Raw genomic sequence first — 18,919 nt, forward strand, 5'->3', positions numbered from 1 at the left:
GACAAGTCATATGATCAGGATGTAGTATATATACATACAATTTAATAAATTATTAATACTGAGTACAGGACAGGCTTAAGGCATTTATCAGTTCTATGAATAATTGAATGAGCAAGCAACAATGAAGATGTCAACATACATACAATCTGAATCCACCCAGAGCTCAGTAACAGCAGGTGGAGGTAAATCATCATCATCAATAACATTTACTTCAGTATTGTTACAGCACCAGCACATACAGAATCATTGGCCAGAAGTCAAATGTTTGATTTAGGTTTAAATATGAACAACTATTCCAATATCAGACAATTCCTGGAAAGGTTGGGCTCTTCGTTGAAAACGTTCACCCTCATGATAACTTCATTACTTCACATTTAACTAATTAAATTTGAGTCAAGTACATTAATTGCATAAAGTATTTGAGGGGTATAGTTCAAGTATAGAATTAACTCAAAACCTGCACACAAATGGCCTCCGCAGTCACCAGATCTTAATCTAAAGGAGGACATTTGCAATGTGGTTATGGTCGGGCTATTTGCAAGATGGATGTGCAGCTGACAAAACTGCAGGAGCTGTGTGATATTATCGGATCAATATGCACCAAAATCTCTGAGGAAGATTGATCCAATCCAGTACAGCAAGGCATACTGAATAAAGAGGTTATCAAGTACACATATATAGTATTTTACACATTCATTCCTTCACAGAATGGCTTTGTGGAAATATGTTATATAATGTTTTATGTTGCCAAAAGATTATTTCAGTCTCTTTAAAAAAATGGGGATTGTTTTCTTTCTGTGTTGACAAACTAGAGATTCTGTGTAATCCATGAACATGTGGGAGCTGTGCCTGATCATCACACAGCAGAGCAGCTATAACAGGGATACATTACACCTGCTTTGAGTCAAAGTATAATAAAAACATTTTAACTGTAAATCAGGTCCTGATACACTAACCGTTTCTGGAACGGTCATTTGTGTTTGATATATTCATTTCATTTAATTTCACACACATTAAGATAATATGTCACTGAATGACAATCAATTAGTGCAAACATCCCATCCTGAGATCAAAGGCAAACTTCTATTTTAAATCTGTGTGTAGTTGAAAATATAAAAAACTGACAGTTTTAAACAGAAAATCTTTGTGATTCTAAGTGCACTTATTCTGAGGTAAATTATTTGGTAGGAACACTCATCATGACTCATCTTTTTCCAATCACTTTGGTCACACTGTCGTAAGAAACAGACCTTCGAGCAGCAGGAGAAGAGGTAGTATTACTGACTCTCACTGCGTTTGACTCTCAGAGTCTTCACAGCTCAAAGGTGCTGGCGTGGTCACAGCAGTCCCAGTTCAGGAGCTCCTTTCCCTTAAACCACAGCTGGATCTCTCTCTGTGCCCCCTCCACCGAATCACTGGCATGAACCACATTCCTTTAAATGACCAACAAACATCATCATTTTACCTTCAGGGCATAAAAATCACATGCGATAAGTCCACAAGATGCAGTATTTGTAAAGTTGCAGCCTCATGTGGTTATATAATCCTGAAACTTAAGTTACTGTTTAGTTGCTGAAGTACAATTTAACCATACACATGATGAGATCAAATAACATCCCATTACCTGCTGACGTGAATACTGAAATCTCCTCTGACTGTGCCTGCCTGGGCCTCAGCTGGGTTAGTGTGTCCCACCATCATACGTGAACTCTCGATCACTTTGTACCCTTCCCACACCTACACAAACATAAAAACAAATACTCTGCATTGTGCATTAAATGATTTTCTAGCAAGGACGTTCTAAAACACACATGTCTGCTAAACTAACGGAAAGGTGGAAAATGACATTTTAAAAAAAGTAGAAATAAGGAGGCAGACAGAAGAGCCCTCACCATGACAACCACAGGCCCTGAGGTCATGTACTGCAGCAGTCTGGGATAGAAGGGCTTTGTCCTTAGTTGACTGTAGTGCTGAGACAGGAGATCATCGGACACCTTCACAAGAGAGGCAGCTACAGTCAAATAAGAACAAGGCCTTGCACATCATGCAAGAACCGCGAAACATTTATTTCAGACTTCTATACCTGCAACATTTTCAAGCCCACCAGCTTGAAGCCCCTCTGCTCAAATCGCTGAATGATCTGTCCAACAAGGCGACGCTGAACTCCATCTGGCTTTATCGCTATAAGAGTCCGCTCCCTTACACCTGGAACACCTGCTGGGAAACACAGAAGCGAACTCCTAACTTCAATGGCTCTAACCCTCACGAAGTGCAAATATTAGTGACCTGGAGGGAAGAGGACAAGTGTTGACCCCAAACCACCCACATCCAGAGAACCAGACAGCCACGACACAAGTACAGATTTGCATGTCAAACACAAATGAACCAGCCTCACATGACTGTATGAACAAATCTGATATGTATTTAGATGGTTATTTGTGGTTCTAGCTTCGCACAGAATAGCAGCTCCAGCACTACTGGGAGCTAATGAACGAGCGTGTGCGATCAATTACATTCACACGTGACCTGCCACAAGAGGAACTCGGCTGGCACTTAACTTTAGGGCTGACTGTGCCAGTGAAGTACAGCGATTCGTAAACAGGCTGGATTGAAGTTCATTTCTAGGGGGGGAAAAAAAAAGCTTCGGATGTCTTACATGGCACCGGGCTTTGCCCTTTACGCACAAGTCCTGGCCCGATTACGCACAGCACAGGTCACCGTTTCTGTTAACGACACCATCATCTGTGCCTCTGACCCAGTTCAAGTACACGACCCCGTGAGTTTTTGGCAAGCAAATTTGTCTTCGCTAACAGCAAAGGGTTGGAGCAAAAACACACACACACACACACACATACACACACACCTACACACACACACACACACACACACACACACACACACACACCACAGTCTTAGGTTCGATGGCTATAAGACTGCGGATTTGTAAGATAATCATTAAAATCTGAAGAAATATATATTTATGCAAGGATCACATTAAAAATATAGATTTTTTTTCCAAATCGGCGCTCTGAGCCATTTCACTTGATATCGTTCCTTAATGAAAGGCAAAATGAGCGAGAAATAACAAATGTAGACTTGAAATTCGATCACTTACTTGATACGCTCCTGCGCCCAGCAGCTCCGTGATAGCCGATAGTTACTCGAGTCCCTGAGCAAAACTGTTGGAGAATTCTGTTAAAAAAGCACCGCTGCATCGTGACCATGTTTTGACGTGTGTCCTGCCAGCCTCTGGAGAGAGAAGTCAACCCTCTTCAATCACAACTCACGAGTCATCCCCCTGTCTGTCTGTCTGTCTGTTTGTCTGCCCCCTTATTGTCACTAAAACTGAAAACACAGTTAACTCCAGTGATGCCAGACGTGTCGACTCCATGAGATTTCAGCACTGAGCAATGATTCAGAAATATTCCCCATGTACGTCTGATTAAGTCATTGGATTTGTCGATGATGCTTTAAGTTTTTATATCTTTTCACTCTAGCAATTATCTGTTTCCAGCCCTCTGTATGCAACAGTGGACGTTGTGACCATAAGAGCCAAACACTGATCCTGCACTTAGGTTCCTGCGAGTAGAGCTTTGAAAACATGGTTTTAATTTTACACAATATCTTGCCCTTTAACCGAATGTTAACTAACTAACTAACTAACTAAATAAATATCAATCTATGATCATGGTACACTAATGTTTAAGGGGTATTCAAGCCATTGAGCAAGGCCATTTTAAAAAGATGTTAGTGGACTTATTTGGGACAATACAGAAAAACAGAAAAGAGTTGAAAACTTTATGGAGAAAGACACCTTTTGGATGTTTTTTTTAAACTACCAAAACTGCTGGATCCCACATTTCCCACAATACATCTCTTCACTAAACACTACATGCCATATTTATTACCCTTTGAAGGTCCAACCAGTTTGTAAAGCAGGCTATGGTTATTGTCTCCACAGGACAGCCCCAAGACATAAAGCACATCAATAGTAAATTAATGAAGTGATCTTGAGTTGAATAACAGTGGGTCCCCCTTTGAATAAAAGCCCATCAATATGAAAATGTTTGTCATTGTAGGACATTTGGGGTTCATTTCCAGTGCAGTGAAAGTCTCTAAGAGTTCAATCTACAATAAATAACCCCCTAATACTTTACAGTAACAATATCCATAATTTTAAAGACATAGTTAATACACATTTAGCAACAAGATGAGACGGAACAGACCACAACGTTGAAGCTGCATGTTCAGCGGACAGAAGAGATGATTCAATATTTTGTGTTGGTTTGTGAAGTCGTTTAATTCTTATTCCTGTGCTGATGCTTCCTATCGCCCGCATGCTGTGTCCACAACATTTGTTGCATGCTACGCATAAATTCTGTCTAAGGGTTTTTAACAATTCATAAATCTAACATCTGCCTCCTCCATTTGCTCCGTCAAGACCCAGACTGACTATTTGATTATTTGTGCATGTTTTCTAATAAATGGCTGGCATGGGGAAAAAAATAAATAAAAATCAGCAATTGAACTAGATGAATTTCAGTTAAAAGCAATTTTTTTAAGGGATGCCATTGACAAGTGTAAAACATAACAGTGTCAACATACAGAACAATCTGAAATCTCTTAATACAACCATTATCCTCACAAGCAATACTGTATCAACACTGCAAGAGTTGATAAAATCATGAGATAACAAGTACCTGAGTTTTACTAAAAAAAGCACTTTATTAATCAAGCAGATTTTCTCATTTTCAGAATGGAATGATATGAAAGATCTTAAGTTGAGAGTCTGTCTCCTTTGGAGATGAAAACAAAATTGAAGGCATAATGAATAAAAGCAGACATTTTTAAAAACTCAAAATGAGTTGAAAGTGCTCAGTCCCAGCCCAGCTTTGTTGCGGAGGCTTGGGAAAGAAGGCCTGGCTCAGACTGCTCCAGGTCTGGGCAAAAGCCAACTGCAGACCAGGTTTCGTTTTTTGCCAAATTATCATTGGCAACACATAAGGAGGGCGCTGCTTTAAAAAAAATAATTAAGCGCCAACCTTCTACAGTAGAAATCAAAGAGAAAAATCAGCAGCATCCTCAACCTCCAATTACTCAACCAAACCATGTGTGTTGTTCCTGCCTATCACTATGAATAGGTGGAGCAAAGCTGAATTGGAGAAGGAGTGTTGGGCAAAGTGGTCAGCACAGGCAGTCCTTGATCATAGTTGAAGTGTGGAGTGGTTCAAGCAGTCATTGTGCTATAGCTTGATAGTGCCAGTGGGCAGGCTACTATTACACAGTCTGTAGTAGCGAAGGTCATTCACCAGCCTCTGCACACTTTGAGTGAACGAAGGCAAGTCCTGGAAAAACGAGAAAAAGTTGAATTACTTTACAGAAGAGACAGAAGCTGACTATGTTTAGAGTGAAGAGAGGAAGAAAACAACATTCAACACAACAGGCAAATACAAAAAAAACAAAAAACACTGGTGATAGAGGGTTATACCGAAAATGCCCCAAATCAATCTTTAAAACATACTGTAGTATCATTGTTAACGTTACACAGCACCAAACTATATGGCCAAGAGTCAGACACTCCTAGTATTTACTGAGCTGAGGTGTTTCAGCTACACCCATTGATAACGGGGGCATAAAATCCAGAACATAGTCATTCCATAACAAAGATTGAGAATGGCCTGAAAAGAGCTCAGCGACTTCACACATAACACTGTCATAGGATACAACCTTAGTGCAGAAGGTGAGAAAATAATGTGACAGATCTACTCTGGTCAACTCAAAATGCTGTTTTTGTGAAGTGGAAGTTTCCTGGGGAAGTGGTAGACTGTGCAAACCCGTGTGGCCAACAAGTGCATAGAAATTGCCTCACATCAAAAACACAAAAACTATGCATCCATATTAATGACCATGTTTTAGAAAGGGGTGTCTAACAAGCTCATATAGGTGGGATGGTCAGATATCCACTGACTTTAGGCCATATAGTGTATGCAACAGGTGGTCAAGTCTGTGAGGTGTACTTACAGAACGTTTGCATTAGCCAGGTTTGAAACGGTTACTTCAGTACGATTCAGTTAAACGGGAGAAAAAAACGTTACTAAAAATGTCCATCTTACCCGTTCAAGCTTGAAGTTGCGTGCGAGAACAGTCCGTTGGCTGGTGTCTACACCCTGGCATCCATTGAGGAACTCTGGCATGAAGGCCGAGTAGAAGGCATCAAAGTCGACAGAGGCCATGTTGTAAATAGCAACGGTGATTTCCTCCTGAAGAAGGTCGTGGCTTTTGTGGAGAAGGACCTGCAGCAGCACGTTGATGAAGTGGAGGAGCATGGAGGTCCGGAAAAGCTTCTGAAGGACAACAAAAACAAAATGATGACATAAGAGTAACCATAGATGTCAATCATTCACAGAGTGTGGACGAAGGGACCCTGTTGTCTTAATTACTGGTGAATCCTTTTACAAAATATACCATGAAATAACTATGTTTTATGAAGGACAGACAGGTGGGCCCATTCACTGCTGACTTAATTACAGACCAAGTTCTTCTTTTGAATATTGTTGTGTGTTCGATCTGAAATATGTATCAAATCTTATCATTACATTCTTCCGACAGTTCTGGTCACTGGGAATAGCACAAAGGTCACAATGATCTGAGCGCTAACCATGTGTTCTCTCTCCTACTGACTGATAGCTACATTATTTGTCATTATTTGCCAAAATAAAATGAAAAAGATGACTTCTATGTCAAACACGTTTTACTGATAGATGTATAATAAATATAGTAAAAATATAAAACCTCATACAAATGGTATCCTAAAAAAGGTTGCTTAACTTTGCAGCTATTATAACATGAATGAGGTCACATTGACATATTTACATTGGTACACATGCCCTTTTCTATAAATAGTGAAGGCTGGCAAATGTACAATTATAGAATAAGTGAAACAAAAAATTTAAAAGTGACTGAGCATCTATGTTCTCTAACATGCAACACCTTTAAAAACAAACATACTGTCATAAAAGCCCAACCTACTCTGTGATACAACTTGTGCTTGCTGTTCAGTGACTCCAAATAGGCGAGATTCTGCTTGAAGATGTGGATGTCAGGCTGCAGGAAAGACTGTCCGAAAGCCTGGGAAAAAAATTTCAGCCCAAGTCAGTTACACAACATAACAATGACTGTCAATCTATCCAAAAAGGCCTATGATGACAATTTAAGCCACATGCATACACAAACCTGCATGGCAGCTGTGAACTGGGCCTCATTTTCCATGGTATCTTCAGGGGCCCCTCTTTGGACACTTGTTAAGACTGAAGTTTTAAAGAAGTACCTCCAGTTTTGATGCAGTATTTGGTATAGCAACTCGAACATCTCTGCCTTGACATCTGGGGAAGACCGCTATCGAAGACAAGAGACTGAATGAGCATCTGTGGTCCAGGAAATTCAATGATTGCCAACCCCCCAGCCCCCCGAAAACATAGCATCGAAATGATAACAGGATTACATATTTATTAATGGGATTATTTCATGTAATATGGGCTTTTCAACATCATTCATATTTGACTGTAGGGAAATTGTTCTATGATTTCCAATGGAAGAAGTGACATCACATGCTAATTATAGGTGCTAGCAGGCAAATGAGCGTAGATACAGAAAAAAAAAAATCAAACCGCAAAATGGACGTCAACTCAAAACAGGTGAGCACCAACTTACCTCTGCCACAACCGGGTAAACTTGCTCCATGCACAGAGAGAGGATGTTGGGCAGGAAGGGCTTGAATGCTTGGCCTGGCTCTTGCACCACCACCTGCAGGATTTTCAGGAACTTCTGTACCACTCTACACCCTGCACTGCCCTCCTGCAAAATACTGGCTGCCAGCTGTTCCCTGGAGCACATTGTGACATGCATTAATGAGGCTGACACCAACATTTTCAAAGTTTGACCCAATGCCATTTAATCTATCTAGAAAGGATGTAATGCAACTGACTACAACTTACAAAAGTAGCATTAGTTTTTAATAATAGTGGAGAAGCAACACTTTTTTTTACCTGGTGAACATGCTAAGAAAAGTGTGGATGATCTGCCCTGTGAAGGCAACACCCATCTGTACACGTAACGCCTGGAACAGTGTCAAGAAGAAGGCCAACATCTCATCTGTCACATCTGGAAAAGAGAAGTAAAAATGTACAGTGCTTCAGTCAGAGTTTCTCATTTTTGTATTAATTATTATTCACAGCACTGAGTTCAAACGGCTACAAATTATTTCTATGCAAACAGAGTACAGCTTTGTAGCGATCTTAGGACAGTTTCTTTTATGTGACCAATATGTTATTCTACAAGTTTTCCAAGTAAAGTACATACAAGGATAGCCCTCAGCCCCATGTGACAGAACAAGTAGGTACAGAAAACCAAGATAGACAGATAGGATAACCTTTATACTGTGATAATCTCTAAATGGATAGCTACACTGTGGATGAGAGACACTGACCTGGCTGCTGAATAAACACTGGGAAAAGGCTGAGGGACACTTGGACAGATTCCTGAAGACTCTGGTAACAGATCTGACGTGATTTTGTGGATTCCCCAGAAATGCTGTCCACTATGTCTCTGAGCACAGGCAGGGTCTGCTGTATCACCGCTTTCACTGGGGTGTAGAAACAGTCAGAAAACACACTTAAAGCAGGACAGATGAATGACGGGGTGAAAAAGGACATCAGTGCAATAAAATTAACATAAACAAAACAAGAAACAAGAAATACTGACTGTTATTCAGATCGGGTTGCCTTGGAGTAATGTTCACTGTCCCTCTTAAAGTACGATACTCTCGAGTCAGTGCTGCCAGTAGGCTGGCGTGGTTGCTGGATCGCGTTTGCCACTGCTGTTCATTCTCTGGTAAATTCGGCCACGGAAGCAACAGCATGTTGGACAAAGCCCTACAAACCAACATGTGAGCCTGTAGGAGAAGACAAGTGCAGATACAATTATACACAAAGCAATTAATTCATGTACTGATGGCATTTCAACACACTCAATCTTTTTTAAAAATCCACATACTTATAATGGTTACAATATTACACCTCCTATGCTACTTCTCAAAACTGAACAAATCCATTATTTTTTGTTTTGTTTCACCTCCTGGGGAAGTCTGCGGGTCTGATTCTCTGTTGTAATGAGGTTGAAGATGTTCTGAACAGCTGGCAAAGTGACCAAGAACACAGGCCGTACTGTAGAGGTTATGGAAACCATCAGATGGCATGCTGAGAGCAGCAACTTGTCTGGTACCTGGACACAAAATATAAGTGTTACAAACAATTTCCACTCAGTTTCTCTTCTCACTATTTAACCCTCCCAAGTTTTAAAAACTATTTGATTGCATTGTCTAGTGACATTCAGCAGGAGATTTGAAAATTGGTGAAATATGGTCTTTACCTGACTAATAGTTAATAAAAGCTGAACGATTCTGCATAAATCAACAACAAAAAGAAAAAGAAAAACGCAAATAAACAGATGCGTATCAGCAAATTTACCTTAGCTGTGATGAGTGGGCTGCTGGCATCTATTGCAGATGTGATGAGGTTGATGAACTGGCTCTGATTTTGACCGTGGACCTCACTGTAGAACTGTGCAAGCCAATGAGAGTAGGCTTGCAAAGCAGCAAGAGCCTGTGCATGTCTGTAATGAACACAACAACACACATACACACAGTAAAAACACTGAATCGAACAACGTGGCTCCCGTTTAGTCTACACTCTACAATGTTACTTGCAATGTTTTTGTTTCATTTATGGCAGCACTAATTCTGTTTGTCAAAACTTTCAGATAAGGACTGAAATAAAATAAAACATTTAAATGTGATAAAGACTGAGATCTGGATTTTTATCAGGTCAGCTTGAGAAATACCATTATTCTTGATATTCATTACATAAAATACAGTAGCTCTAGTGGCTTCCACCCGGAGGCAACTTCAAACTGTGCAAACAGCAAGAGCTGCTATTCTGTGGTTTTGGTTAGTGCTGAGAAATATGACTGTTAGGTGTCTTTATTCACACAAACACTCAAACTAGTGTTCACATGATCAGTTCCCCCATTATGGTCTGCAAAAGGCTGCACAAAGCATTTCATAACACAACAGCTTTGACATGTTATTTGTAAGTAAAACCATAGTTCCCGATAGTGTGGCATCACATGTTATGGTTGACCTTCCCTTTAAACATGTGATACTCACACATCAATGAGGTCTGGCTTGAGCACAGAAGGCACAGCGGTCTCGAGGTCGTAAAGGCTGGTCTGAGAGCCGTAGCAAGTCACTTCAACCAACCTTGAAAGAGAAACAGATGGTCTATTATGATATTTTGCTTTTTAAATGGAGCAAGATGACAGTTGACAGAAAATCAATCACCACTTAAAATCAATCAACACTATTTGGAACAGAAAACAACCTACTTAAGAGTGCATGCTAATCACTGTTGAATGGCAGTTTTGTTGATGCATGTCAAACAATATATTGTAGTGATGTAGGCACAAGAAACACTTAATGAACTGAAAAGTACATTCAGAGAACTGACCTCTCCACCACTGCCAGGGCATCAGTGAAACGTGCAGCAAAGATTTCTCCGATGAAATACTCAGCCAAGCGTCCAACAGCTTGAAGTAGGGAGCTGAGGTCCCTGAGAGAACAGTGAAGTCGACGGCAATCATTCTCCGCAGAGATATTAAGTCTCCGACCTGAAAGAGGAACATCATAAAAAGCCATCCACACATTTTTCTGTATTCAATTTGTATCACTCTGTGTGTCTGTACCTCAGTACAAAAGACAGAGGGTAAAGCCAGAGAAATTTTTGAAAACAAAAGGAAAGTTTCTTACTTGTGCCAGTGGTGACAATAAACTGCTGCAAACCCATGTATACATCCAAATTTTCTTGGAGGACTGGAAACTTGAGAGAGAAAAGAGGAATAAAGAGGAGGATGACACTGACTGGCGTCTATCATGATACAATTCTGAACACGTAGTAATAAAGTCCATTACCATGTGAAAAGAATCTAGTTTCTTTCAAATTCTTCTTTAAGCTTTTAACTTGTTAGTATAAAAGACATGTTAGGAAATAAACAGCAGACATACAAAAACATGTAACATGCACAATACGGAAACACAAAAATAGAAGAGCAGAAAAACCTCTAAACCAAACACAAAATCAACAAAGAGGAACATGTTATTTCACAAAAGACTGCAACTCATCTCCAGATATGTGTCCTGATATGGTCAGACATGTTGTAAACACCTAAACTAAACAATTTCTTTTGTATTGTGTTACATCATTATAAATTATGTGATTACGTTGCTGTTTTCCTGTTTGCTATCTGAACTGAAAGTGAAATGCAAGCTTCTACATTGCACACTTAACATAACTTTTGTCTGTAACATGAGTACATCATCCTACTACTGCCTTATTACTCCTAGGTTAAAGTTCACTGTAAATGTGACATCCAGGTCAATGTCATTAAAGGTGTGTACTGTGTACATTATTTATCTTCAGAGAACTTGTTTTTAGTGACTTTAACCTATTATTCCAACTTAGCACAAGTACGACACTGTTGTAGATACCTATAATCTAATATATATTTGACACAATTAATTGACAAGTACCTTTTACTATTATGTTATGAACAGATTTGTTTACTTTATAATCTGTGTTTTAACTTGTGTATTTTATGACTTACACTCTTCTGTCTAGCTGTTTAACTGCTGCACCACAGGCTCCTGTGAAGTGTACAGTGTATGGATGGACAAAAAAAGAGTGTGCAAGTCCAATGCACAATTCTAATGCACACTTGGAAGCCAATCAAGGCCAAGTGCTCTAATAAGGTATTGGGAGTTAGTTTTGTTTTTATGTTTCAGGAAGCTACAGTGTGCATACATATTTTGTGTTCTGAGGCTGTCGGCATTCATGCAGATGCTTTCCATATCAGTACTCCAGAAAATCTACTATTGTAGCTAACTTGCAGCTGCTGGAACACTTAAATGGTGCAGAGATGTACACTTAAAGATACCCAAAAAGCTTATAAAATGTCATGGTGACATCAAAATAAACTCTTACCAGAGTGGAGAATGCATGGGATGGGAGCAGTTCCATCACCTTGGCAACCACCTCCAGACTCTGACGCAGGTATCTTTGCCACTCAGTCTGTTGCTATAGTTACCAAATAAGAGAGGAAATTCAGACTTTGAAGTGTGTCTTACATGGGCTCATATGCTAATAATATAATAAACTTTTATCAGAGACATTGTGTGGCTACAAGTGACAATGTAAAAGGTGAATCTGACGGACTGAGAAATATCAAAATTGTTCTTACATCATCATCCAGAGTCTCATCATCCAGTTCCTCCAACTGGGCCTGATTATATCTGAACTGTATGCGATTCAGGACTTCCCTTAACAGAAGAACTAGGGCGTCTTTGTACCTGTGAAGATATTACATTTTAAACAAAAGTCAGTCAGAATATCAAATATCAGGCACAACAGATCATATTTTATAATGCTGCATTACTTTGAAGTCATCTTTTTTTGTTCAATGGGTAACACCACAGAAGTTTAAAAGGAATAACAGTTTTGTTTTGGGCGATTTACCTATTTAGAACACTTTCTCTGTCAGCGAGTCTGCTTTTGATTTTCGTTGTTAGAAAATCCAAAAAGACACTCCATATATCCAAACAGGCAAAGTAGCCTTCGTGGGTAGGCTGAAACCCAAAGAGAAGAAGTAATGTAATCTCTCAGAACTCATATTTTGCAGAAAAAACGTGTAGAAATGAACAACCTTTGGTGTACACTGCATAAACAAATGACTGTTCAACCAAATGATAATTACCTGGTTGAAGGTGTACTTGAAAAGCAGGGCAAGAAACTCTACAATTGGAAACTGAGGACTAGACTCAATCCGCCTCAAGTGAACACTGACAAACAGGCGCAGAAAATCTGTGAACTTTTCCAAATAACTGCAAGAGGAAAGAGAAAACATTACCAAACTTAACAATAAGACAAGTACAAGAAAAATGTCATACATTGGGTGCAGTGGACAATTACGATGGTGAAACACAATTAACTGTATTATGTTGTCGTACTGTACCACCAGAGCCCAGAACAGCTTCTTTCCTCAGGCTGTCAGACTGCTCAATTCATCCTCGTTTCATTATATGACTTATCCAACCTGGATAAATCTGACTCCAGCTCGTTGATGCATTAAGAATAACTATAATAACTATGTGTAAATAGCCAGTCTTTTTGCTGATGGTCTCATTTGGACAGTATCAGAGACACTTGCGTCTGCACAAACTCCAAGCCCACACAAACTTGGTTGATAATGACTGGGTGGTAACAGATGAGCTGAGGTGATTAAATGGAGCATAATGACTTATGTCCAGTCTGCAAATCACTGTCTTGCATGGGAAAATGTTATGTCGGCACCTTTTGGTTGGGTCGACGTAGAAACTGAGATGGCAAAAGTGACTAAATGAACATTTGAAACTGGTTTATATGGTTTATAGTTATGTTATCTCAACAGATAGAGCTAATGTATATGGCTGTAGAGAGCTAGTGTGACCAGCAGACGTGATGAAAACAAAGGCCATTTTGAAACATAGACTACTACAAGAATACCACACTGCAACTTCTGACTGTGAACAGGTTTGAGTATAAGAGGGTTTTCAGACCACATGCTATAATTGTCAAAGCAGAATTTATAGTCTAGTCCAAATTTACATATGTAATAATATTAGTTTCAGCTTATGGATTGAGCCATACCTCTCATCGAGTTCCTGCAGGCGGCTCTTGACTGTATGAGCATTATTCTCTCGTGTCAGCCTCTGCAGGAGAAAGAAGGTCTGCTGGAACATGCGCAGCAGATACTCCTCAAAATCCACTGGCACACAGTTCTTTGACACAAGCTCATTGACACAGGTCATGGCAAGAACACCAAGCCGGGCACGATCCACCTTGTTGCCCTCACTCTGCTGTCCATTTCGCCCTCCTCCGTTTGATGTTGGTGGCATTGTCCCAGGATTAAGCTGCCCATTTGAAGATGAGGAATTGGAGGAGATGAAGGATCCAATCTTGGCCTTTGTCCGAAGATCGCAGCCAAAACGTGCAAAATGGAAAATGGATGCCAGCAATGTGGGTGTGATGCTTGTGGAAAGTGGGATCCAGCTGAACAGGTGAGCCAAACACTCCAAAACAAGACAACAGAGCTGATGACTCTCATTGTCCAATGTTGCCATGGGCTGGCAAAGCAGCTTTGAGTACTGGCTGCCCTGAAACAAATTCCCCAACAATTCCACTGGCACATTGAAAGGACAAAAAATAGTCTTGTTAACACCGAACAACAAACCACTTGATAAAAAGCTTGCTGTGGTCAATGTGGCCACGATACTAGCAGGTCTGTGCAGTTTTAGGTAACTTAAGAACAACTGACTCACCACTTTCCCCTGAGGTGGGTGAGGGAGGTGGGGTGGAAGCTATGACGCTGTGCTTGTCCCAGTAAGTCTCCAGAATACCTGCAAAACCAATTCATACAGCAATAAATGTACATCAGTTTGAAAATTGGATTGGATTCACCTACACTGCAGTGTGGCACACAATACTGACAACATTTACAGTGAGAGCACTGTTAATTTTAGCACAGCCATTGCTTGACAGGTTACACCCACTTGCATGCATCAAGTACTAGTTCTGCACAATAACTAGATAACAAATAGATAAATAGCAAGAGCATATTCTTCTCTACATCTTGCCTGCAGGCTTTTCTTCTGTCTAGAAAATAAAATGTATTAAGCATAGTACTCAAGGTTCTTCTCACCTGTCAACAGTCCAAGCACTGTCGGTACCTGCTCCAGCAGTAGCTTACGAAGCTCATCTTTCCTGGCGACACTCAGGTCTTCTCGAGGACATGCAAGTTCTTCTGATGTGGTTTTCAACATCACCAACCCCAATGGTGCCAGAGCTGGGGACTGGATCAACTGTAGTTCACAAGACAGTAACAGACAATAGCTCTATCAATAAAGACGAGAATTACTTTTTTTGACCATCACTTACAGGTCTTTCAAATCCAGTTCCCCGACTATTCCATGCATATATATGTGTATGAATGATTGTATCTACATACATACATACATACATACATACATACATACATACATACATACATAATAGTACGTGTGGCTAATGAGGTAATGTGGAAATTGATTGCATTTTAATTCTGCAACAAAAATAAACTGTTTCCACCCCTTTTTGAATCTATTTTTGAGTCTTTTAATGTCAGCTAAAGAGCAAAATGACATTTCTTAAAGTTACATGAAACATATTAATTACACTATTATTCATTAACAGAAACAACACAAACAGGGCATACCTGAAGTGTGTTTGTAAAGAAATCATGGTAGAACATTGGCCAGTCCTGGCGACCAATGTCTACTATGACTTTGCAGAGTTTGTTACGGATGAAATACGGCACTGCTTTGTGCTGTGCCATTAGGAGTTTGGGCAGACAGCCGCGAATCTCCATTTTGTCTTGTGAAGCAACACCAATCCACATCTTGTTCACCAGGTTCTGAAAATAAAACGGAACAATAAGCTGTCAAAGCTGTGTCACAAGCAGACTATACACGTATTTTGTAACACTTCTCAATAGTGTAATGAGTGATCTCTTTGTATGATTATTCTGTTAATGTAGAAAATGTTTTTTTTTTTTTTTTACACAATCTAATGCCACTGAAAAGTGTTTTACAACATGCATTCCACTAGAAACATAACGCTGCAAATGAGCAACCCAAATTTAACCCTACGTATCTCTAATATATTAAAGAAAGTGAAAAAATGCCATTAGAAGTCACTGGATGTTCAACATTTTATCCCATGCAAAGTGTACTGCACAACTTAGCAATACATTGCTAATTTGTTTTGCATAGTTAAAGAAATGAGGAAAGAGGAAAACAGCCTGACCAAATTCTGTGCTCAGTGCCTGTAAAACAACATTTTCCTCAGCATACCATCATATTTTCAAAGCATAAAAAAGGTAAAGAAGGTCCCGGACAGTGTTAGGAACTAAAAACATGTATCTCCAACATAGAAGACTTACTTCAAATACTGTGAGACTGTACATCATTACATACTCATTCCGAGTATTGGAGAGGAAGAACAGGCAGTGGCGCCATGCTCCACTCTGCTGCGCAAAGTTATTCAGCAGCTCCTCTGCAGAAAAAAGGAAGTAGGCATGATCTCTGACAGCAGTTCAAGGCTATGTAGGCTAGACTGAAAGTAATGCGTCACAACACAGGAAGTGCATAAAAAAGAAACACAAAAAATACTCTCAATAGAAAGCAAAGAACGTCAGACCATATCAAACACTCTTCAGGTGAAAACTAAACCCTGTTCTAAATTATGGTGTATGTCAGAATACAGTACATTGTATTTTTGCAGATTTGTTATGCTGTTTAAAGAATTTGGAGAAAAAATTCACATTGGGACAGATGTTTATAGGTTGACAAATCTGTATTCAAAAAGGAACAAGGCCTCAAGTATATCATTACCCTTTAATCAAATAACAAGATTAAATCAACTAAGTGATCTTTTTCAATAGATACTTTACATTTAACACAAGTAAATGTGATATTAAACTGACCCTGGGGAAAAAAGGTTATCAATTAAACTCAATTTCCGATTTTTTAAACGTGAACGTTTCTGATTTGCAGTGACATATTTTACAAACATACCTATTTCTCTCTTTCGCTCATTGGTTGTGCAGCTGTGAAAAAACTCTGTCATAAGGCTCTCCAGAGCACGCAGTGATGACTCCTCCGATGCCTGGTGAATAACAGAAGTGAAAGATAAGTAGTACAAAATGCACATTTAGACTATCTATTACAATAGACATAATCTAAACCACCTATTATTATGACAAAAATCATAGTTAGACCAGCATCTGTCCATATGACAGACACATTTTGTTTCATGTGTACTGCATGTCTTGCAGTATCTAACGTGCACATGCACAGCAGATAGTCAATGCACCTCACCTGACACCTGTGCATGAGCAAGAATCTCATCCTTGCGGTGAACAATGCATCGCTATTCAAGTATGTTGTTTACATAGGTAAGTATTTTTAAAGGCCAAGTCCTATCCATTGTGTGTTGGCAGATAATGTCTATGTGTATGAAACCTTTCTGCACATGCCCTTGCCTCTACAGAAATGTAATTGGTCCTTGCACATGTATGACTGATATTGGGATTGTGCACATTTAGGCCCGGGGTCATGGAAACACAGTTCACACAACTGAGAATTTCTACTGTTTACAACTGCAATCAGACTTGCTCATATGATACAACATTGATGGTAGCATAAAAAATTAAATCAAGTTGTTATCATAACAAAGCATTTGTATTATGACAGTTAAACAAGCTTAGACTGTAGAGGAAGTTGGGCCCTGCTAAGCCAAACTAAGATAGCAAATTGAGATTTTAAAGGGCACCTCCTGTGTCAGGCGGGTCTGAATTCCTCAAATAAGCCACAACTTGCCGAGGCTGAACACAACTGAAAGCAAATATTTGGCTTTGCAAGATGGGCGTCTTGTACCGTGAAATGGCTTAAACAAGCTGTCACATCCCGTGAAATACCTGGCCCGGAGCAAACCGTTATGTGACTTAATTAGTCATTAAGAAACCGCAGTGCATACAATTATACACAGTGGAGGATATTTAAATACTTTAGTAACATAACTTGAGGTCTTCCTGGTCAAATAATCGAGTCAAAAGCATGTGCACCACGTTAGCTACTAGCAAATACGTCAGGAAGAGAACGTGAATTACTTGGAAAATGATACGAGCTTCATTTCACTTACCATGTTCAGCTGGCCCAGGTGGTTTCTTAAGTTTATTTGCACTCGGATTAATTACAGTAATAAGCCAACATTAGCTACCTAGCTAGCCAATTCTGTAGCTAACGTTAGCTAAGGTGTTGCTGGCGAACGTAACCGCAAAGGGGGCTCATCATGGTCTGCTCGCCTACTTGGGTCGATCCTCCATGCACAACGGAATCGCAACGGTTGGCGTCGTTGACTTTGCTCACAATAACAACGTTCAATACTCCGTCGTTTTTTTTTCTCTGCCAGAATAAAACGCGTTTACGATTAACGTTACCAAGTCTATAAACTCAACATTGAATTAGCTTTCTCTAATCGGCAGGCTAGCTGCATTGTTGTTGTAATCTACCGTCACGATCAACACATAAACTTTGATTTTGTGGCACATTTAACGCTAGCTCCAGTACCGGAGAAATGTGCCAAGTTAATTAGCTTTCTATGCCAATCGTTTCGATGCTAAGTTACCCAGTTGCTAACGTTGCAGCGGATGGCTAACTCGTTAGCTTTTCTAGAAGGATGAAGGTATCATTCTCGTTAGCTGTCAAACGTTGACATGTTTCTATAACTGTTGGTCACGACAACCTGCATTTACCGCTTGTAATTTCAGAGCGGATAAATATGCACACCCACGTTATATATCTGGCAAATCTGCAATAAGACTAGACATATAATACTGTGCGCGTTTGTTCTTGTTATTCCCCTTTTCAATGCTTAGGGCGGCTCAAAAATATGGCTAGCTTGCTAGTTACAGGGTTTGCTTCGTCGCAACTTCCTCTTTAGGCGCAGAATTCAACCAACCCAATCAGCCTGTGTCTAGTCAGTCACAACAATAAGAGCACCATTTCCGGTTACCACAGCACTTCTGATTTTTCACAAAAACAACGATTCTGAGTAAACTATCAGTGTGTAAATACATCTAGAAACGAGGAGCAATGATTTATAAATCAGAGGGAGAACATGCTGGATGTTTTAACATGTTATACAAGACCTACAAAAAAAAGTGTGAAAGTAATCAC

General features: G+C 39.7%; 2 protein-coding genes across 4 annotated transcripts; both read right to left on the reverse strand.

The window, feature by feature from the left end:
- Nucleotides 1–22: 22 nt before the first annotated feature.
- nme4 (NME/NM23 nucleoside diphosphate kinase 4) lies at nucleotides 23–3,714 on the reverse strand. Of its 3 annotated transcripts, none has more exons than XM_037090155.1 (5): nucleotides 3,116–3,656; nucleotides 2,084–2,217; nucleotides 1,893–1,994; nucleotides 1,625–1,737; nucleotides 23–1,433 (listed from the first exon to the last, which is right to left on the reverse strand). In XM_037090155.1, the coding sequence occupies exons 1-5, from the start codon at nucleotides 3,222–3,224 to the stop codon at nucleotides 1,313–1,315; spliced, it is 579 nt and encodes a 192-aa protein (XP_036946050.1). In that variant the 5' UTR covers nucleotides 3,225–3,656; the 3' UTR covers nucleotides 23–1,312. The 3 variants fall into 3 exon arrangements, with proteins under 3 accessions (XP_036946050.1, XP_036946051.1, XP_036946052.1); XM_037090156.1 differs by having other exon boundaries at nucleotides 1,292–1,433; nucleotides 2,084–2,214; nucleotides 3,116–3,706; XM_037090157.1 differs by lacking the exon at nucleotides 1,893–1,994 and having other exon boundaries at nucleotides 1,292–1,433; nucleotides 3,116–3,714.
- A 987-nt stretch (nucleotides 3,715–4,701) lies between these two features.
- Nucleotides 4,702–18,681, reverse strand: xpo6 (exportin 6). Its single transcript, XM_037089340.1, has 24 exons — nucleotides 17,883–18,681; nucleotides 16,757–16,847; nucleotides 16,123–16,235; nucleotides 15,397–15,594; nucleotides 14,845–15,004; nucleotides 14,465–14,542; nucleotides 13,794–14,325; nucleotides 12,862–12,988; nucleotides 12,624–12,733; nucleotides 12,349–12,457; nucleotides 12,093–12,185; nucleotides 10,862–10,931; nucleotides 10,563–10,722; nucleotides 10,223–10,315; nucleotides 9,525–9,669; nucleotides 9,130–9,279; nucleotides 8,761–8,950; nucleotides 8,486–8,641; nucleotides 8,046–8,160; nucleotides 7,711–7,882; nucleotides 7,234–7,395; nucleotides 7,030–7,128; nucleotides 6,114–6,344; nucleotides 4,702–5,345 (listed from the first exon to the last, which is right to left on the reverse strand). The coding sequence occupies exons 1-24, from the start codon at nucleotides 17,883–17,885 to the stop codon at nucleotides 5,244–5,246; spliced, it is 3,459 nt and encodes a 1,152-aa protein (XP_036945235.1). The 5' UTR covers nucleotides 17,886–18,681; the 3' UTR covers nucleotides 4,702–5,243.
- Between the last annotated feature and the right edge of the window lie 238 nt (nucleotides 18,682–18,919).

This window comes from Acanthopagrus latus, chromosome 23, assembly GCF_904848185.1.
Source record: "Acanthopagrus latus isolate v.2019 chromosome 23, fAcaLat1.1, whole genome shotgun sequence".
Classification (NCBI taxonomy): Eukaryota; Metazoa; Chordata; class Actinopteri; order Spariformes; family Sparidae; genus Acanthopagrus; species Acanthopagrus latus.